Source organism: Gopherus evgoodei, chromosome 13 (genome assembly GCF_007399415.2).
Source record: "Gopherus evgoodei ecotype Sinaloan lineage chromosome 13, rGopEvg1_v1.p, whole genome shotgun sequence".
NCBI lineage: Eukaryota > Metazoa > Chordata > Testudines > Testudinidae > Gopherus > Gopherus evgoodei.
Genome location: NC_044334.1, coordinates 13,461,361 through 13,483,265, shown reverse-complemented (window position 1 = coordinate 13,483,265; position 21,905 = coordinate 13,461,361). Strand labels below are relative to the sequence as shown.

Genomic DNA, 21,905 nt, shown 5'->3' with positions numbered 1-21,905 from the left:
CAGCTCACAGCTCCAACTACAGGGAAGTTCTGCTCAGCCCTGGGCTGGAACAGGACCAGTATAGATGGAATCGTCCATGAATTTAGCTGCAAAGTTCTAGCAAGTGTCAACTGAGTATGTGCAAGCTGCAATTTTTCAAAAAGCTTATAGTTTGGCCAAATGTGGGCAGATTTTCATGGGAAAGGCAAGAGGCACACCCCTGGCACAAAGGCTACCCCCTGCCAAATGTTAAGACCCTGCTCCGAAGGATGGGGGCACTAGAGCCTCTCAAAGGAAATGTAGCCAGAGGTGGTTTTAACACGGGCAAGACAATTTTTCTTGGAAACAGTGGAACTTTTTTGGCTGAAATTCCCTCTACACCCGCCGCCCCCCCACAACAACAAAAAAAAACAGTCTAAGCCAGACACTCGGAATAGAAAAGCTGGTAGATCAAGGGAATTTGTTACCATATCAATGAAATAAAGTTTTTTAAACGACTAAAACCCACATTTCTTAAAAAAACATTCAAAACATAAATCGCTACACACAACCCTAGTATTTGGGACATCACCTGACTATGTGCTTCTAATCTGCCCTCAGGCCTCTGAACCATGACACAAAAAGTTAGCCTCAAGGTGCACCAAATCGCTCAGGATCCCAATGCTGCAAATACTTAAGCATGGGGGGAAACTTAAGCCCATGTTTAAGTGCTTGCAGGACTGGTGGGATCTAGCTATCATCTGCTTATCCCAGGGATTCCTCAGCTGTAAACTGACACTGACCTCCACTTTGAGTTCTACCGATGAGATATGTTCAATAACAACGAGGTATTATTAGCATTAATGCTACCAACGAAGTGATACTGGAGAACGGATACGCAATCATGGACAATTTCAAATCACTTTTATTTTCTTAATTCGGTGTTATACAATTTAAAACCAAAAAAAAAAAAAAAATTACACACAAAACACAAATTAAAAAAAAAAAGTTGACAATCGAGCATTACCTTTTAAAGAATAACATCATACACTTTCTCATAAACCTGAAGATACGTGGTATTAGATTGAGGTTTCTTGAAATATATTTAAGACGCTACGTACAAACGCTGCAACAAGTAACAAACCCATGACGATAGTGAATCGACTAGACTAGCAATTTCAAATTTTTTCTTTTCTTTTTTGCTTTCCTTATTGTCTACAAAGCAATAAATACTATTTTTTACCAAAAAAAATTTGGATTCACGCTACATGCATTTAGATAACAAATAAAGTCACCAAAGTGATGGCAAAAGAAATCTGTCTTTTTTGTTTTGTCTTTTTCTCGTTGTTTGTTTATTTTTTAAACCCAAGCACAGTGGCTAAGTTTCAAGTATTGAGAAAATATATATACTATGTACACACACACACACATATTTATTTATATATTGGTTGAAGATCTGTAAACCACTTTTTTTTTGGAGCAATATATATTTATATACGTTGAATGTGGACAAATTTGATACATTCAAGTAATTAAATACAGCTGGAAGGCTAGTGCTGAGCTTGTCATGTATACGGATCGGATCGGTACACCTGTGGCATACACACGAATCCTGGGATGCAATTGACTAATACCTGGCAATAAGCGATTAAGTTTGTGGGGTATCCATGGCATTCAGTGTGAAAAGCACGTGTGTGCTGGGAAGTTTGTCCTGGCTTACTGTTTCCACACTGCATCCAGGTTAATGTACTGCACTCGTAGCATAGCCTATTGCAGGACTGGTGGCGATCCTTTCCGAAGTGGTCTGCTTCTTGTTTAACATCTCCAGCCACAGGTTTGTTTTTATTTTAGGAACAGGCAAACATAGCCACAGCTACAGCAGGCTGTGAATGAATGAAGCAATGAAGGACTGATACTGAAGTGACACATCATGTAATCGAACGCCCCTGGAAAGGGACGGGGGTTTACTTGCTTTTGTGTTCTGCCATGAGAAGTGTCCATCTTACCACAGATGAAGCTGGTTCACACGTCAGAGTTGTTCCTTGCATAATATTTTTTCCAAAGAGTGTCATACAAAAACATGCAAAAAATTACAGTGGCAGAGAGAGAGAGAAGTAATGAATGTTTAACCACCATGTGCAAAATGTTATTAGATCCCAAAAGCTAAGCCCACGGTTCGCATTTCATCCACGGAGGTTACTTTTTCCACTCAGCGCTAACAAAATACTGCCATGACTCTGATAAATTAAAACACACCCACACACACACACAAACACTCACAGCCAACCAGTTTTCCCCTCACACACACACTTGCAGCATCCAAGCCTCAACAGATCTTCAACCGCCCACACCCACAGGCCTGGTTTGGCTACACAGTCGCTTAAAAAGAAATGCTGAAGGTAACTGAACACTAAAAGAGTTGGTTGGTTTGTTTTATAAAAATAAAGCAGCAAAACAATAAAAAAAATGCATTTTCGGTTGTAAATATTTAAGATCTCAACGTCTGTTCTTGAGCTCTTAAAAACCATAGAGCTTTGTACTGACGGTCCTTAAAAAGAACATTTAAATAAAAAAACCTCTTGGTACTGCAGGATTTCAAGTCAGCTTTGCCTGGCACGGAGGGGAACAGCACATGGACCGTGTGACTGCTGTTTGCTGCACATGCACAAGATACAGTACAGTTAAATACATACAGTGACACACACTCGATATAGTGATACATACTCGCCCCGAGGAATATGTATTCACACAGATACACACACGTAGTGCAATAAAACAACGAGGAACAAAAGAACAGCATTGCCAGCAGTCGTGAAGTTCCGGGGTCACCGTGTGATGCAAAGTCAACTTGTCAAAGTTTCCATAGTGTGTAAAGTGCTTCTTTGAGTCACAAAGTTAGTGTTTTGAGGGGGCAGTGGGGGAAAGGGTTAGCTAACCAACAGCTGAAAGGAGGACAGCATGGGCACCACCTCCTGTTGGATATGTACTGATGGGCCAAGCTGTGCAGTCAAGGGTCTAGGATACTGACCCTACTGGGGGAATAACCATCGGGGCTTCTTGTAATGCTAGAGTCGTTTTTAAATATATATACACACAACTTTCTTGTCCTTGGTAGCTCCCCATCCAGGTAGGGATGTGACCCACCTCCTCATGCTTGGTACAGGGGAGCCTCCTCAGCGGCGACGTGGTTCCAGCATTGCTCAGCAAGTCTTTCGGAAGGTTGCAGCTGTCTTCAGCAACGCTCCAGGAAGAGATCCAGCTTCCCCACCTTACTCCTCTCCACCACTCAGGAAGTGCTCTGTGGCAGGACATACACAAGGACAAGTGCGGAGAGGGAGCAGCTGCAGGTCAACAGCCAGTTCCTGAGTGCTTGGCTATCAGCAGGGATGGGGAAAGTATGCAACTGGCCTGAAATTCCACCCTTTTCAATTCACTGAACAGTTCACCTGAAACTTCCTGCTAATGGTTTCAGCACATCCACCGCCAGCAATGGATGCAGCACTAAAATACTCCGGCTCTGAGCAGGAGGGCAAGGCAGCAGCCTTGTCCTTTGAAGTGGAAGTGGGAGGAAGGGAAATTCTATCCTTCACCCCCGCCACCAAGAAAGGGAAAAACCCTGACACTCTCCTCCGTCTTCCCCCAGTCTATATGGTGGGGAAGTGCTTGCGATCACTGCTGTCATATGTCCCCCAAAAAAGAATCCAAATCTCTACTGTGGAAAACCTTCCTGATGAGTACAAATAAGATCAAGCAGTTTGTCTTCCAGGTTCCCCGCAGCCAGGCTCCTTCTCCACCACTGCAGCCAGCGATCGGAAACTGAACGTGACTGGCTGGCGTGAGGTTCGCGGCGAGCAGCACTTTTAAAATCACGCACAGATCCCCGATAACAGAGCCGACAACCGGCGTTCAATACACATCTTACCTGTCAGAGAGAAAGGACACAGGAAAATCAGTCTCTTGGCCTCCAGCAATATTAAAGATAACAAGATAAGGAGACATATACAGGATCAGCTCCTGAGCCAGTGTTAATGGATGCAGCTCTGCTAAGGCAATGGAGTTACACCCATTGATACCAGCTGAGTACCTGACTCAAAACGTCCTCATGCAGAGAGGAGCATGAGAAGTGGGAATCATTAGAGACTCCAGAGAACAGTACTTTGGCCACTGTTCCTTATAGGGACATTGAGTTCTCAGAAAGAAAAGGGCCCTAATTTGGCTCTAAAATCAGCGGGGTTGTAACTCTTTAAATCAATGAAGTGGTTTACGCCAGTAGCGAAGATGGCTCAAGATCTCAACCATATTTGCCAAGGCCCAATCTGGGACACAAAGAAATCAGGGTCTGATCAGATCCTTATGGAGGCAGGAAGTTCAAAGTTAGGCGGGATTAATTCCTAAAGCTTCAGGCTCAAGGACCTGAATTCCTGATGTAAATAATTAATATTGGTAGGTGCATGCAGCTGGGCTGTACATTTGGATCTAAAATACAGCCTGTCACAATCTAACAAGAGACACGCAAGAGAGACTGTCTCATTCAGGAAGCTGTGAACTAAACTGGGTTAAAGAACATGCAATATTGTCACAGCCGTGTTGGTCCCAGGATATCAGAAAGACAAGGAGTGAGGCAATATCTTTTATTGGGCCAACTTCTGTTGGGGAGAGAAACAAGCTTTCTGGGACTATGTCTACATCACAAATTACTTTGGTATAACTTACATTGCTCAGGTGTGCGAATAATCCACTTCTCTGAGCAACGTAAGTTATACTAGCGGTTTTCCAACTTTTTTTCCTGGCAAGTGTGGAGCCAGTGCTCAGGGGAGAGGCAGAGCACGGAGCCCTGTGGCCCCCCTGCCTAGAAGCCAGACCTGCTGCTGGGGCACAGCGTGGTGTCAGAACAAGTAGGGACTAGCCCCCCTTAGCTGGGCAGCACTACCGACGGGACTTTTAATGGCCTGGTCGGCAGTGCTGACCTGGGTTGCAACTTGCAGTTTGCAAACCACTGAGTTATGCCAGTCTAAGTGCCCGTGTAGACAGCGCTATGTCGGTGGGAGAGCTTCTCCTGCTGTAACGGACATAGTGTTGACATAGCCTCAATTAAAAAAAATGTTAGTGACTAGATCTCTGTTGGAGAGAGGTGTTTTTCAGGTGGATTAGCCAGCGAGCTACATCTCTGAGTAAGTGATACGCTTGAGACTTGATGAGAAGTGTCTGCAACGCCATAGCGTTCCTTAATAATCCAGTCAGTGCCTACCATGCACTGTTAAAGCAGCAGTCCCCCCTCTGCCTTTAACAACACTTCAGATCAGCCATTAAAGTTGGATCGTTACTGGTATTATTTAACTGACTGATTGCTTGCGGGCTGGAATTCTCTTCTTCCATAAGGTATCTATGGACAGATTTTTGCCCCGATCCCTATATGGCCTCCTCAAGGATTGAACTCACAACCCTGGGTTTAGCAGGCCAAAGCTCAAACCACTGAGCTATCCCTCCCCCAAAACTGAGTGCCCAGCTGCTCACATTTATTGATGTTCTCGATGTCCCCCTGCTCCGTTATGATGTTCAAGAGCCCCTCCATCAGCAGCAGAGCCTTCTGGTACCTCTGTGCGCAGTCCTCCCTGTGATGGAACATCTCGTCCAGCGCTGCAGACTGCACCTGTGTGCAGAAGCCCTCCCCGAGTTATTCTATGCAGCAGGCAGAGGGACAGTATTCGGGCTGCACCATCACGCCACGCTCAGCAGCACGCACACTGAGAGCTGGGTGCCATTGCATAATCATTTATTTACCCCAAAACATTGCTTTGGTCAATCCAAACCCATCCATGAATTTGTGCCGAGTTTGCCCAATAGTTTCGCGGGGACCGAAAAATCGAAATGGCTTGATGGCGTCGAAGGGAAATGTTTTGTTTCAACGTTACCAACACATTTTGGGCTGGAGCTACAAAATGGCCAGAGGCGGAGGACAGCACAGTAGCAATTGAGAGCCACAACAGCCAGCCACGGGGCCAGCAAAAGAGAGTGAGAATGACCCTAGAGCCTCGTGCTTACAGCACCCACCTAGGATGTGGGAGACCCACAGTCAAGTTCCTGCTGCCATAACTATTTAATGTTTTTTTGTAATAAAAAGTGGAACAGCTTCACTGAGAGAGAGAGATGCCTGCCTCAGAATACCCCATAGTTCAGTGGCTTGGGTACTCCTCCTGGAACGGGGGAGATGCAAGTTCAGAGCCCTTCTCCACATCAGGCAGAGAGGGGAATTGATCCTAGGTCTTCCCACATCCCAGGTGAGTGCCCTAACGACTGGGCTAAAAGCAGGGCTCCATCACCACTCCAGGCCTAGTCCTCTTTTGCTTTTGTTAAAATGTCCCAGATCAAAATGAAGAATTTCGAGTTGGGGTCAAACAAAGTGTTTCATTCGACTCAACTCTAAATGTTTTCTGATTTTTCAATTTGCTAAACATTTGGTTTTGGTTTACCCCAAAATGAAACATTTGTCTGATTTTTCTGACTTGCTAGCAACTGAAAAATCCATTATTCACCCAGTGGTATGTATGTCCCTTCCCGGCCCTCCAACGCACAACGAGCCCGGCGTGAAAACAACCTGCCAGCACCCTGTATGTGAGCTGTGACCAATCATGCTGAGCCACGATGCATGCTGGACACTGCTCTTCTAGGGCTGCGAGATCTTTACCATCTGCACGGCGTAGCTGAAAATGAGCTTCTCTGCCGTGATGCTGTTGATCCGATCCATAAGCTTCTGTTTATCCAAGAAGAATCTCTGGAGTCTCATGTTCAGAGAATGGCAGGCCGACACACTGGATTTATAAAGTTCATTAAGCTTCTTCACAACTAGGGCAAAAGAAACAAAAATGTTTGTCTCCACTTCCTGCTTTGTCTCTTTCACCTACTCTCCACGCTCCAAACCTTGAAGGAGTGTCTCTAAGGTGCTTTGTTTAAAGCAAAGCTTCAGCCGTTCAGCAGCATACAGACTGTGAAATACCCGTCACTATCGTGGGCTTTGACTTAGCCTCGTGCAGTAGCTTCAAGGCTCTTATATGGAGATACCCACATATGTGTCTAGTTCCCTGCCACCAGATCTAGTTTCGTTTCTTTTACCTGAAACAACAAAGTTTAGGCAATTCAATGTGTGCACTTTGCCTCACACACCACTGGGAACAGCAAACACTCCACAAACGGAGCCTCTCTGATCCGATGGCTGGTGGCGTGATGCAAACTTGCCTCACCTATGGTAGCTAATGGAGCCTACAATGCCAAGAGTGGGTGAAGCAATGGAGTGGAGCAGGGATATAGCAATTATTTGCTGCCCTGCCAGGTGGACGTACAAGGACACCTGACCTCCCTTCCTGCAGGGCAGCCAGGATTTTAAGGCTCCAGGTCTACGTGATGGAGAAGAGCAAGAAGAATTTATCTCAACGTTACTGTATGTGGCCAGCAATAATAATCCAAAAGGGCGTTCAACAAAGTGAGAGACTGAGCCCCTTTAGTAGCTTAGATACACGTCCTAGACTTACCAGGAGTTTTTTCAAAGGCACACAGGTCAGCCTGCCAAGCTAATGGGACTTGGTGCCTTTGAAGGTCTCCCCCTAATGCCTACATTCAACTTTACATGTTAAAAAGGGACTGTTCATCACAAAGTAGTGTCAGCGTCTTTCAAACTGCTCTCGCTTCCTCATATACTTTGAGACCCGGAATTCTAAGCAGTGCTTCGTGGGGAGAGAAGGAAGACTGGAATAGCTTGCCTAATGCCCAAAGCCTATTGGTGAAAGCTCAGCTATATATCTAGAGGCTACAATCTGCAAGGTACCTAACGAGCATGTGGGAAAAGAGAGGTTAAGACTTCTCTGTAAATGCTCAGAATAATTTGTTATTCAGGCTACAAGGACAGCTGTAGCCGTGGCTGGCCACAGCTTCTGCAAACTCATTCCAATTCTCCCTGAATATGCTGTAGTTCAGAGTTCAGAGACTAGGCTCAGAAGCTCACCCTTGGTTCTTAGAGAGCCCGGTGGATGACCTGAGTGGCACCAGGTAGTGTATGATATACAGTAACGTACAGCGGATTTAGGACTCAGAAAGTTTCAGCCTCTGCCATCTACTCTTTCAAGGGGGAAGTTAGAGTCAGTTCAGAAAATCCATGGAGCGGAGTAAAATTCCAGCCCCCGGGATTTACTGATGCAGCATTTCCTTTGGCCACTGCCTAATGCCTGAACAAAACCCAGTGCAGCTAAAGTCACTGAGCAGAGAGAGCTGAGCGCTATGGCCTCTGCGGGGAAACTGCTCTGCAAAGGCTAATTTGCACCCAGAGGCTTTCTGAACCTTTCAGCCACTGACCAGGAAAAGGTTTTAAGAGACAAGGAGGAGAAGTAGCAGCGTGACTTTCCATTTACACGAGTGGAAATTGTGTGGCTAAGTCCCTGCATTGGCCATTGCAGAAAGAGAGGCTGTGCTGTTATTGACAACACCCCCCCAATGCAGAGAGGTGATTTTCAAAGACACAAAGCAGCCAATGGAAGATGGGAGTCTAATTGCCCTTGGTGCCTTTGAAAGACTCCCTCAATAGCATCCCAATGCTAAGACAAAAATCCAGCCACTAGCTTTGTACTGACTAGTGGCCGTCTTGTGGGATGGCCAGAGACGTGCAACACGTCAGAACCAATGGAAGGCCATAACAAACTGATAAATAAACAGCTTCCTACACTGCCATTGGGTATTGTTACTTCCTGTTTTTTGTTTCTTTCACTTGAAAGTCACGATTGCCAAGAAATGACTCAACTTGCCAAGTAAGCACGTATTCCGAATAATGTAACTAAGTTGCACCCCCATCACGGATAATTAAGCACCTGTGTATAGAGACATGCCAAGATATTCAGATCAGATGCTCTCTCTCTAACTGCCAGTGAGGATTCATACAACGGCACAAGCGAGAACCTGGGTTCTTGCATAAACTGAATGTCACGTGAGGAACAGGTTCTTTGAGGTGTATGAAAAGCATCCCTGAGGACATCAGCAGTGCCAGGAGGCTCATGTGCTCTTCTTCCATGCCACCGGGCAGAGGGCCGATAACTTTGCAAATGGAATGCAATACTTGGGAGAAGGTGGGGGAGAGACAAGGCAGGCTGCTGGCACAGAGCAGGGGTGCGTGTGCGCGCTGGCAGAGGGTGGCAGCGTGAAAGGAAACTGCCAGCACAGAGGAGTGCGAGGAAGGCTGACTACACGCAGAAGTGGTGCTCACTACTGAGTGTGGGGCCACTAGCCACGTTCAGTAGCGATGGCTCATATATGTGGATGGGGGAAGGGGCAGGCGTGTGCATGCATGTGTACAAGCTGCTCCTCCAGGAGCTCTAAAGAGGAGGCAGCTGGTTATCCACGCAAGTGATCCCAGACAGACTGCACTGTGTTCACCTGGGGCTCTCCGTAGATAAGAGAGAGGGTCGGAACTAGCTAGCAGGATGAACTCAGCACTCTGCTTCTCACTCTGCTCTTACTGCTGGAGTCTCAGGGCAATGCAGGGAGGGGCGGGGTCTGTGAGGGGGGAACAACATCCTCATTCCAAGCTCCTTTCCACAGCTCTGGCACTCCAGACGGGTCCCTTGTACTTGTGCCCAGGGGCCCTTACCTTGTTTGACAGTGGAGGAGAGGCACAGCTTGCCTGCCTTGATCTGTTCTATGGCTGTCTGCAGGCCCGAGGACAGCAGCTCTGCTACTTTCAGGTACAGTACCAGCTGCTCTGCATAGCTGTAAAGGAAGCACATTTCAGTGCAAGCAGATCAATGGGCTGGTCGGTGTATTTATAGCATGACCTCTACAATAATTGTCCCAGAGTGCTTTCCAAATGCACACACCAGGCACGTGGGCAGAGAGAAGCAACGCACAGCAGCTAGGGTGGTTTTGGGAAAAGGTCAAGGAATTCTGGCTTCTTCTCAGGCCTTACCTCCATTCCCTGCTGAGAAGGCTGATCTGGTCAGCCACCATGCTCTCCTGAAGCTGGTACTCAGAGGCCACTGAGCTGCTCATCTCGCTGGTGCTCCCTTTGATGGTGGCAATTTCCATCACGTAGTGGACGAAGGCAAGCATGAAGCGCAGGCTGCGCAGGATGTCCGTGTGCTCTTGCTGGAGAAGGAAACACCAACACCGAGGTTACGTGTAGGATGCAGCGTGTGAGGGAGGCAGGACACACTGGCAATAGTGCCAGCACACAGAGGACTCATCACTGGCTTATGAAAGCAGAAGCTGAGGATGTAACTCTAAGAAGAAGCTGTTATTGTGTCTGGGTATGAAATCCCTGCACTCAGACCCAAGCCCAGACACCAATCCTCCTCCTTCACAGATTAATAGAGCACAGCTTCAGGCCACCAGTTTACAAGCAGTTCCCCAGAGAAGCTGGTAAGCCAGGCTCCCAGTAACAGGCTAACCTTCCAACAGGAGTTTTCCTCTCTGTGTGACTGCTTAGGAATCCATCAAAGCTGAGGGCAGTTTCTGTGAGCCGCGGGCCTAATGCTTCTCGCTGTCATTGAGGCAAGCAATGGAGTGATTGAGGACAGAGCTGGGCACATCCAGAAGTAACTGGCTTGAACTCCTATGTATGTAAACCCAACAAATACAAGCCTCACACCAGGCTGTCAATACAACACAACACCCCACTCCTTAGAGTCTTCAGTCTGAGTCGACACTGTCACGGAACCAACATCTCCAGAGTTGATTCTTATTTCAGGACAGGAGTGAGGTACGCTGACAGGGCAAGCTTGTCATGCTGCTGCTTGAGCATCTGTTCTGTGGGTGAACCGTGGCCTTTGGCCTCTTGGCTCTCAATCCAGCACCCTGAGCTATGAGGCACCTTCATTTAATAGGGGGAAGAAACCTCACAGCAATGGGCTCAGCTCAGAGGGGCACTTCCCCATTTCTTGGGGAGTTTTACTGAATAAACCCCACCCAGTATAGCCTGAAGGCTAACTACTCATAGCACCTGCCTCAACTGGAGTAGTGTGTCCAGTTCAGGGCACCACATTTCAAGAAAGATGTGGAGAAATTCTAGAGGAACCAGAGAAGAGCAACAAGAATGATTAAAGGTCTTGAGAACATGACCTATGAAGGAAAGCTGAAAGAACTGGGTTTCTTTAGTTTGGAAAAGAGAAGACTGAGAGGGGACATGATAGCAGTTTTCAAGTATCTAAAAGGACGTCATAAGGAGAAGGGAGAAAACTTGTTCACCTTGGCCTCTAAGGATAGAACAAGAAGCAATGCGCTTAAACTGCAGCAAGGGAGGTGCCTAACTGTCAGGATGGTTAAACACTGGAATAAATTGCCCATGGAGGTTGTGGAATCTCCATCTCTGGAGATATTTAAGAGTAGGTTAGATAAATGTCTCTCCGGGATGGTCTAGACAGTATTTGGTCCTGCCATGAAGGCAGGGGACTGGACTCTATGACCTCTCGAGGTCCCTTCCAGTCCTAGAATCTATGAATCATATGAATCTATGAACGACTGGCTCTTTGAGGGGACTATAAAACCTGTTACAACATCTTGCTGGAACTTCTTGTGGAACTCCTTTTGGTATTTTCGATCAAAACGATCGGAAGAGCTAGCAGGTCTGTCATGCATTCAATGGATACATGCAGTGTCGTAGTCACGTGGGTCCCAGGATATTTGAGAGACAAGATGGGGGAGGGGCCTATAAAAAGACATTACCTCACCCACCTTGTCTCTCTAGTAATACAATGGGTCTGTCCTTCTCTCAAAGTGGCAGGTTAATGCCCTTTAGTCTATGAGTTATGGGCAGCCGTCAAAGGGAGAAATACATCCCTCATATTGAGCAACCAATTATATAGGTTTCTTTATTCACCCATCAGTTCTGCTTCTTGGTTCATGGGTTTCATATATACATGGCCTCCACAGCACCTCAAAATCTCTATTGTCTTTACCCTAACAATACTCCTGTGAAGTAGGTAAGTGCTATTATCTCAATTTTACAGATGGGGAACTGTGGCACAGAGAGATTAAGTGGCTTGCCCAAGGTCACATATGATGGAACAGGAATTGAAACCGAGTCTCCCAACAGCCAGGTTAGCACCCTACTCAATGGACTCTCCTTTCTCCCTACCCATAAAGAGCCTATGGAACTTTCCAGCCCTACCATCAGTAATCATTCAGAACCTCTCCTGCTCCAGTCCCCCAATATGTACTTTGTTTTAGCACTGCATAGCAGACTTTTAAATACAGTCCTGAATTTGTCTTGTTTTGCCCTAAAGGAACTTTTTCAAAGAAAAAACATTCACTTACTTTTTACAATGAAACCTGAGATAAATAATAGGTTTCAAAATGCCAACATTTCAGTATGCTGTAAAAACATCAGCAGAAAGCATCTGTGTGGAAAAGTTGTCAGTTTGGCATTCCGGACAGATCCACAGGGCATAAAACAGGTTACAAATAAGCCAAAAAAAGTTGGGTGCCAGGGAGGTTTTGCAACATGTGAATGGATTATTAAAGCCTGCATTCAACAGAAACGAGGACCAAACCAAAATGACTCACTGCGGACATTTGATGCAGAACTGCATAGCATTAACAAGATCAAGCTGACATTTCCTTGGGAAGATTCTGTTTGGGCCTACAGAGGAGGAGTGGCTGCCACATTCCCATGCTTCTGGGGCTCTTAAGGTGGCAGGAAGTTCAGTTAATTCCCACACAAAATCTCAGGCTCATGGCTCTGCAGAAAACTTAGCAGATGAAACCAACTCAGCACACACCTGACAGTTCATCTCATTTTTCTAAAAAATGGATCAAACCTTAATTCTTAAACCAATGTGCACAGGTCTCTGCATGTATCCAGAGGCACAGCCGGCTTTAGGAATCCGGCCAGCACCTTTTTAATTTTACACCCAGCGGCAGCTCCGGGTCTTCGGCGACGGGTCCTTGAGTGCCACCAAAGACCTGGAGCGAGTGAAGGACCCGCTGCCAAAGTGCCGCTGAAGACCCGGAGCGCCGCCAGGTGAGTACGAATCTTGCCCTGCACTTGCTAAAGCCGGTCCTGTCCAGAGGATGATTTTTTGATATTGGAGTCAAGGCTTAGTTGTAAAAAACCTTTCATAGTCCTAGATGAGCTTCCGTAAGATTTTGAATAAAGATGAAACCAGGCCTTAGTTTTTCCCCTCCGTCTCCAGCTCCACTGCAAATGGATAACCTGACTTACACATCAAATGCAATTGGGCAGTGGGAGCATTTGCTATGCTTCCAGCTCCATTCACTGTGGGGAAAAGGGGGTGTCTGGCTGCCTTTCAACTTGAGAAAGATGGTTCAACAGCCTACTTTGTTGGTTCAGAGTCTCTCTCTCCTGCTATCAACACAAGCATCCAGTTTATTTTCTTTTAGGTCCTTTCATCGGAGATTGTATTGCTAACACAATCCCCAAGTGCATGCAGAAGATAGTAATGGGATACATTAAATAGCTCGCTGGCCGGACTTTGGCTAGACGTCAGTAATTCTTTTTAAAAGGGGGGGAAAAAAAAAGTAACAACCCAGACTTCCTTCACAACCAGCTGATTTTCAGTCAAAGAAGAAAGTGCAATATTGAGTGCTGTTTCCAACCTTCAATTTCAGCTTTAGAAATGGCAAAATTTACCCTCCATCATTCCAGTAACCAGCTACAAGGACTGAGAAGTTCAGTAACTTTGTTCCCTCACAGACAAACAGGACCAATATGCTGAAAGCATTTTTGACTTATTGAACTTGGGCCAGATCTGGTGTAAACTGGCCTTGCTCCCTTGCTGAGGGTCTGACCACATCTTCTGTAAATATCCAATATTTCAACCTTTTGGACTTCCTTTTGGTGATTCACCTCCTTCCCCCACCTGCATTTCTGTTTTAAGTACTCACCTCCATAAGCGTCTCTTCAGGCAGTTCTGGTGCCTCAAATGTAACTGCCCCTTCCAGATTAGCTGCAATAGGATCCACAAGAGTGTACCGGAGACTAGATGGAGCTTCCATGGCATCCCCACCAGCTCCCACCAGCAAGTGTCTGCCGCTGAATGAACCTCCTGAACTCAGAGAGCTTGATGAACCCACTGAGAAGAAAAGTACACATGGCAATGATTTAGACATTAATACCAGGCAGAACTGCAGCACAGCCATTGCTTAGATGATGTACAATCCCCTCTATCACACAGACACCCTGCTAGGAAGTGGAGTATTGGGGTTCTTGATTAGATGCCTAACAAAGAAAGCAGTCGATCCTATGCAACGTAAGTATGTGTGCTACAAGCTTGGAGCCCGTTTTTTGCCATCTCTAGTAGCAGCAGTGGCTCCAGGCACCAGTGCTCCAAGAACGTGTGTGAGGCAGCAAGCCGCGGGGGGCGCCCAGCCGGTGGCTGTGAGGGCGGCAGTCAGGCTGCCTTCAGTGGCTTGCCTGTGGGAGGTCCGCCAGTCCCACGGATTCGGTGGCGGGTACGCTGAAGCCACAGGACTGGCAGATCTCCCACAGGCATGCCGCCGAATCCGCGGGACCGGGGATCTCCTGCAGTTGCGCTGCCGTAGGCAGCCTGATGCCATGCTTGGGGTGGCAAAAAAGCTAGAGAAGCCCTTGTCTAGTAGTTCTGACCCTATGGACAACAGCATGTCAATTCCCGGGCTCCTGGTTCATTTGGGTGGAACTGTTCTCCTCCCCCATTTTACAGATGGGGAAGTGAGGTACGGAGCATATTAAGCTGTCCAGGGTTCCACATTGTGGCAGGGCCAGAAACTGAACTCTGATCTCCTGAGTCCTAGTCCAGTGCCCCATCTACTAGATCACCACTAACCATGTCCCCTTGGGCCAATCATACTCAAGCCCAGAGAGCACCACAGATACATTGTTTACTATAAGATTTATCAATAGCAAAAGGACCCTCCAAAGTCATGCAGTCATAATAAGAGAATTAAATATATTCACCATGACCCGCATTGCAGCACATGTTGTCGATGGGGAACGTTCTCTGAGACACAGAGGCTGTAATGCGTATCTATCCAGCTATGTAAATTCAGCCAAGATGGGATTCCCTACAGTCACTGAACGTCACGGTTGGAAAAGAGACAGCCTTTCCCCTCTGGATTCCATCTGCTGCTCTACAGAGTCTTCAGAAGACTCAGCCACATAATTTGCTGATGAGTTACTCATGACAGACTTGTATGCAGCTTTCTTTCCTTTACCGCCCTGCTTGAGAACTACACCCCAAAGCTTTCAGGGACCCGCAAAGAAGGTCTGAATATTTCCAGCTCTTTGAGGGGAGACAAATGGAGCAGGCAAACGAAAGGAATCTCAAACTCAGAGTATCCCCAAATTTGCAGGCCACTGTTTCCAGCAGCCTTAATCTGGCCTGTACAATTGCTCTGTTGTTGTACTTGTCTAATGACCCTATTTATGGTCACTCCAAACTTGTCAAGCACTGAGGCTGCGTAAGGCTTCAGCTTGTGTCACTCTGCCTCTGAGCCCCCTCCCTCCCAGCAATGACAGCCTGCTGTCCCATTTCTGTACATGAGCAGAAAACTGGCAGTAGTTAATAGAATAGGGGTAATAAAGATCAGTCACAGCTCTTCAAGCTCATTTCTTATCCAGTTGCAACACTTAGTGAACTTGTCTTAATATCCACTGCACAGCTTGCCCTGGGAATGCTTAGGGGTGGCTCGGCATCTTTTCCAGAGGACTCTGAAGAGAACGGGGAATGGAGCCTATGTATGATGTACAGGACGCTGTCAGCAGGTTAGGGAATGATTCGTCTTCATACCCTCTGGTCTCTATAATGAATTTTCACGCTATCCTGCTCAATGCCAAAAAGCCCACATTTAGGACAGGGACTGAGGGAGAAAGAAAGACGGCTAACAGGGTGGTCTCCTTAATCAAGTATTAAAGCTAGTCCTTTAATTAAACTGTACAGCTTGATGGAGTAATGCAGACTCATAATGATGAGCACAGCAGTTCCCCAAGTTAACTATTAAGCACACAGTCATTTCCTATTGAACAACATTATTCAGAGAGAGTGAACTGACTCACATGGATATTTGTTCTGATAGAAAAGTACTAGAAAAGGGCTTTTCCTGAAGTAGAGAGAGAAATAAAGTAACAAATATTTGTATCTCTCTTGATCATCCACATTCATCCTCAAAGCAACGGAAAGAGCTTTCAGTAATAACTTGGATTAGTATTTGCCACGGTTATAATCTCAATGGTGTTCAGGCCATTCTGCTAAACCGTTCTGTGCTGCCAGTGCTCCAACAACAGAAAGCAAAGTCTGTGGCACGAAGGCCTGCCCTCACCACCTTCCAGACAGACCCACCAGAGCAGAAGGGTAGGGCCATTACCTGAAAACATCCTGGTCCTAGTGGTTTGTGGGGGCGTTGTCCCACTGGGAGGGGATCCAACCGTGAAGACCACTGGGGAAGAGCTCAGAGAGCCCCCAGCTCTAGCCCCACAGTATAGGTTTCCTCCATAAGCAGCAGGGGGAGCTACAGAAGAAGAGTGAAAAGGAGCAGCTTTTACTAGGATTACTACTCAGAGGGCAGGATTCCTTTCCCCACAACCTCAAGATGTTCCCACCCACTCTGTTCAGATTCCACTGCTCCCTTTCCAAGCATCCCGCTGACAAAGGAAATGACACAGGCTTGCATACAAACAGGGCACAACCAAAGAGCACCAGCAGCCTTAGGTGGCCTCACTGCTAACTAGATTACCGACTCCTGCAGCTCCTCGGAGGAGGGCTCCCTCCTACACGACTCTGCCACAGTGGAGATCATATGTCCCTCTACCTCCCAGGAACACCGCGAGGGTGAAGGAACGTTTGAAAAGCATCCGATGCTTATTCAACTGTTCCTATTAAAATATTCATCATAAAATAGACCTCTGAGATAAAAAGTAATAATGATACCCAGCTCTTCCACAGCGCTTTTCATCCCTAGGCCTCCAAGTGCTTTACACTGGAAGAAGCACTGTTATCCCCATATCAAATACAGAAGTCAGTTCCTGCTCCCAGGCAAGGAGACCGGAGACCTCCCATTCACACAAAGCCCTGGAAAGCAAGAACCGGGCAAACTTGAGACACGCTACCAAGGCCGCGTGGCCTTCCCTCATACCTGTGATCTCCATTGGTTTCTCATTGTTCAGGCTGTCGTTGCTGCCAGCTTCTGAGATCTGAGCCCCAAAGGCAGCCTTGAGAAGCAGGTCAGTGAGGCGGCCGGTGCTCAGAGATCTAGAGAGAAAATTAAATGTGATGCAGGAAGAAAAAGATGGTTTCAGAAAGGCCTGAGGTTTCAGTGAACTTCCACTCCGTGATCTGTGCCATTCCGCCTCCCCATTTGTTCTGCACATTGCACGGCAAATGGCTCAACGCTGAAGCAGCTGTTAGCCTGCGATGCTCTTTACTCCGCTATATCAGAGCCGTGGGGGCATCTCTGGCTGGGACAGGGAACAGCTAGTAGCCCAGCTACTTGCATCAACACCTTCCTTTCGCTGATCTCTCCTTCCTGTCAGCATTCACTGATGGAGCTCTGCCACAGAAATGGTTTCCTTCTGGCCTCACTCCTTCTTCTGCAGCAAACCCCGTCCCCTCCCCCGACGGACAGAACTGCAACACTCGATATGGGGCTATTCAGGATGAACCCAGGAGAGAGCTGAACTCGCCCCACGAACACCACGCATCAGGACGACAATTAGAGAAGACTAATGACAGCACAGTAGTGTTAAGGCCCTGAAATGGCCTCAGTGGTAGATGACTGGTTTTTAAAGGGATCTCCGTTCAGGAAGCTGGGTATTTTGTTACAAGGGGCGGTGGCCTCCTCACTGCAGGAACCATTTCCAAATGGAGCAATCAGCGTGTTCGTGCAAATGGTGGTAGCCTAGTGTAACTGACAGCCCGGATCCCAGCTAGGTGAAGCCTGGGGTCCCAATCCCAGCTCAGGCCCCTTTATACAGCCAAAAATTAGGACACCCAAAATCACGAATTTAGGGCATGGCCTGCCTTTGCCTAGGAAGCCTATAAAAGTCAGGGTAGTATGTGCCTGCAACACAAGCCTATTGTGAATACTGGCTGATGACTGTAAAATGCAGTGTAGTTACAAGTGCTTGGTCAAAGGGCAGGGGATTGCTTTTCCCCCATGTCTATCAACCAAGTATCACAATACGACATACTTTATGACAGAACACACCGATATCTTACCTGCCCTTAATCTCTTCCACAGGCCGCAAGCCCAGGCCAGTCTGTTGGCAATGGAAGTGTCCCATCTCCTTCAGGTCTGGCAGAGTCCTGTTCCGCGTTGGGGCCATCATGACTCTCTGCTGGGCCAAGAGCGTGAGTAGGTTCTGGGAGCTGGGAGTTTTGGGGAACTCAAAAGGGGACATAGCCTAGAAAGGAGAGAGTTGGGGTTTCTTGGTGAGTTATTTGTAAATATTCTCTTCAAGCCAGTTCTGGTTTTCGTAAATGAAGCTGTATACACGAAACTGAGGCTGAAAACATCTCGGCCCTCCCCAGCCCCAGAGGAAAGGCAGCTGCCTAACACATTTTTGAATGTTACATGCCGCTTCAGAGCTGTGGCTGACCGTTCCCTCCACTGCAGGGACCTCGGACACTGGGGACACCTCACTCTCTCCTGGTCTCTGCCTTTGGCTCATGACCAGCTTAGTCTCCTGAAGACTGAAATTGCTCTAGTCTAATCCAACTTCTTGGGCTGAGCACGCTGGTGATGTTTAACGGCCTGTGATACACAGGAGGGCAGCCTGGAGGATCTGGTGGTCCCTTCTGGCCCTGAACTCTGTGAACTCTCTGATACAAGTGGAGACCAAAGTGAAGCTATCATGTCCGCTTCACAGGTGGACATCAGGGCTCTCATCTCTCCGGCTACCACCCTCAGGATGCTTGCAGGGCAAAGCCTTGCGTTACAAGCCCAGATGCACTGTAGAACTCAGCCTCATACAGAAGCCCACTGCTATGCCTCAGTCCTAATCTGTAGGGATAGGGTAGCTCATTGCCAGGGCCCTCTCAGATCCTTCGTCTCACTGCTCAGACACTAATGCCAAGCGAGATCTGTCCACTAGGAACAGGAGCATTGACTCATTGGACACAGATCATTAAACAGCCCGTGAGGAACAACTAATCAGCCACAGCAAATCCGAACCAGTTTCATTTAAACACAGTTAGTTACTCCAGAATAACTTGCCAGACAGAGCTGCAAGGCAGAATCCACAGAATACCTTCGTAGGGGAGCCCAAGATAGTTGGCAAGGGACTTCTCTGCATGAATTCAGACAGCTTTGGTGAGGACCTCAGCTGTCGGCAGGGCTGCAAGCCATGAACCTGCAGGGGCTGGCTGATGGGAGCGTGTCCAAAGTGAGCAACGAGAGGGTCAGAATGCTGCTTGGTGATCTTCTGCCTGCAGGAATGTAAGTCTGACAGGTTGGGAGCGCTGTGAAGCCGGCAGCCCATCCCTCGGGAAGAGTGCTCAGGCACTGAGGCACCTAGAGAATCCGAACACCCCCCCACCCCACACACACACAGTCATTCTTCGGTTCTAACTCTGCGAGCTGGTTTGATATCAGGACCTACAGGGAAACCTTAAGAAAGCAGAGGAGGCGAGTTTGTCCTAGGCACCTACAGATCAAATCCTTCAATACATGGTCAAGTTCAGACTCTGTTCTCAGCAACGTGTCCCCAAACTTTCAGGCCTTATTTAGGCTTTGACCTGTTGATGCCTAAACTCCAGGGGCTCATGAAATGTGGGGGCAGTCATTGCTCGAGTTCACCTGCTGGGACACTGCACATTCTCAGAGCTGTCTGGCCCAGCAACTAGCAAGGCGGATTTAGGAGAACATGGGCGTAGGGAGGAGAAGGATTCAGGACTTCCACACCGCACAAACCAGTGACTTCCAAGACACAAACCAGAGTTTGTGTCATGTGTGCAACCCACGAGCACCATTTAAATATATTAATTTCATGCCACGGTGGTATAAGGACAGCAACAGCTGGGGAGTGGCGGGGGAGGAGCCAATGGGTAAAGAATCTCTTCTCATCACAAAGGATTTCCTGTCTGAGCCAAGCATCAGAGAAGGACAATATTGTACCCAAAGCCCTTTGGAGAGCACATTTCTGATGTGTCCAGCCCCTTATTCATATGAGGGAGGCAGAAAGAGAAGAGGAAGATAAACATAATATGGACATACCAGGCATGGGGATCCTGCTTCTCGTTTCTGCTCCAGGTGGGGAGAAGAAAACAGTCTGGCCGGGTTGCTCCGGAATTGTTCCGACTTTACGGGAAACACAATCAAAAGGTTTACACAGTACTAGATTTTCCCAGATGATGTTGCAACCACATTAGATAAGTAAGTTTCACCGCAGACCCATCTAAGAGCAAGAAGCACTTAGTCAGCTACCTCTTCCCTTCTCCTCCCTTGGTGTAGGATAAAAAAGGACTGAAAAGCTCCAGGGAAAGCATGAGAAAGGATTCTGAGAGTTTTAGGAAGCGTGATCAGAAGTTCATCCTAACAGACTGGGGTCTAATTAGAGAAATCAAACATTGGCTCCCCACCTATATGAGTCCTGTAAACATGGGATTGGCGACTTCAGAGATGTGAAGGATCTAGTAAAATCCAAGTCCACCCTTTTACCTAGTTCTCCATATCACAACACATGCGGAACAGGGCTAATCTTATCCCCAAATGCCCTGCCCTTGAATCGCCCTATAGTATCTGGGTCAGGTTATCCGATACCAAGAAGGCTACACCTGGGGATTCCACTGACCTTGCCAAATACTGACCCCACTGAAGTCAACAAGAGTTTTGCCATTGACTTGAGTGAGACCAGAACATCACCCCCTGTTTGTTAATCATTAACGACACTAAACACTGATAAGACCGAATGTATCATGATTGTGATGGGGACCCAACTCTCTGGGGTAAAATTTGTTTTAACTGAAATCAGCACTGGAAAAGATTCTGGATTCCCAAGACACACAACTGGGGCCAGATTTTCTAAAGAGCTCAAAAGCCAGCAGGTCTCATTGAGAACAAGGGGAAATCCACCCTCACCTTCCCCTGATAGCAGTGGGAGCTGCCGAGTTCTTTTGAAAATCTGATCCTTCTTTCTTTCGTTTCTCTGCCCTTGTCCCTCATTCAGGATAAGGCTGCTGCATGACAACAGACCAAACAAGGACACAGTGCAGCGGCTGAATGTCAGTTCTTTTCATAAGCAGGCCCTGAGCGAAGATCCACTGTTCACTCCACCATAGGAAAGACTGATTGGCAGGGCCCAAGGAAGCAGTTGAAGCCTTTCATTCTGGACTCATCTGGCTTGCTTTCACATGTAACATGAACATTCTGATTTGCATGGGGCCTTTCACCAGAGGACTGCAAGGTGGTTCCCAAGCATTAAGCAAACCTCATGTCTCATGCAGTAAATGGGTATTATTATCCCCGTATTACAGATGGGAAAACTGAGGAACACACTCTTGTCAAGTCAGTGCCAAGACCAGGGATACAACCCAACAGTGCCTGCCCCCTACTGTAACCATCAGACCATCTTCCTTTTCTAGGGAAATGGGGCGCCCGATTTTGCAATGGTCGTAACACGCCAGGCTCTGCTGGCTGGCACCTTACCTTGCGGGGACGGGGTGTAAGGCTTAGCACCGCCGAAAGAGAACCGTCTGGGGGATGGCACAGCTCCATGCTCTCCAGAGAAAGGAGGGGAAGCACCGATTTTAGCAAACCCAAGAGGGCTTGTACTGCTTGATCTTCGGACTGTGCCAGACCTAATTGGAAACAGCAATAATGCACAGGTTATTCAAGACACCACTAAAGAGGGACAAGAAAAACAACAACATCGCCGGCCATCTGAGCTCCCAGAGCTACTTTCCACCAAGCCAAATCTTCATTAATTGTTTATTATTTGTATTGCAGTAGTGCCTAGGACCAGGCCCCCACTGTGCTGTGTG

The 21,905-nt window shown here is 47.4% G+C and overlaps 1 protein-coding gene across 8 annotated transcripts in view; it reads right to left on the bottom strand.

Moving 5' to 3' along the window:
• Window positions 1–858: 858 nt before the first annotated feature.
• ULK1 (unc-51 like autophagy activating kinase 1) overlaps window positions 859–21,905 on the bottom strand; it is a 102,722-nt gene continuing 81,675 nt past the window's right edge. For all 8 annotated transcript variants that reach the window (XM_030583256.1, XM_030583254.1, XM_030583255.1 and 5 more), the window contains 12 exons: window positions 21,571–21,722; window positions 20,140–20,223; window positions 19,175–19,437; window positions 18,144–18,328; window positions 17,062–17,177; window positions 16,294–16,437; window positions 13,837–14,024; window positions 9,902–10,080; window positions 9,587–9,705; window positions 6,644–6,801; window positions 5,473–5,608; window positions 859–3,880 (listed from right to left, as the gene is read on the bottom strand). In XM_030583256.1, the coding sequence (XP_030439116.1) occupies window positions 3,825–3,880; window positions 5,473–5,608; window positions 6,644–6,801; window positions 9,587–9,705; window positions 9,902–10,080; window positions 13,837–14,024; window positions 16,294–16,437; window positions 17,062–17,177; window positions 18,144–18,328; window positions 19,175–19,437; window positions 20,140–20,223; window positions 21,571–21,722 (1,780 nt within the window). In that variant the 3' untranslated portion in view covers window positions 859–3,824. The remainder of the gene's footprint in view (window positions 3,881–5,472; window positions 5,609–6,643; window positions 6,802–9,586; window positions 9,706–9,901; window positions 10,081–13,836; window positions 14,025–16,293; window positions 16,438–17,061; window positions 17,178–18,143; window positions 18,329–19,174; window positions 19,438–20,139; window positions 20,224–21,570; window positions 21,723–21,905) is intronic.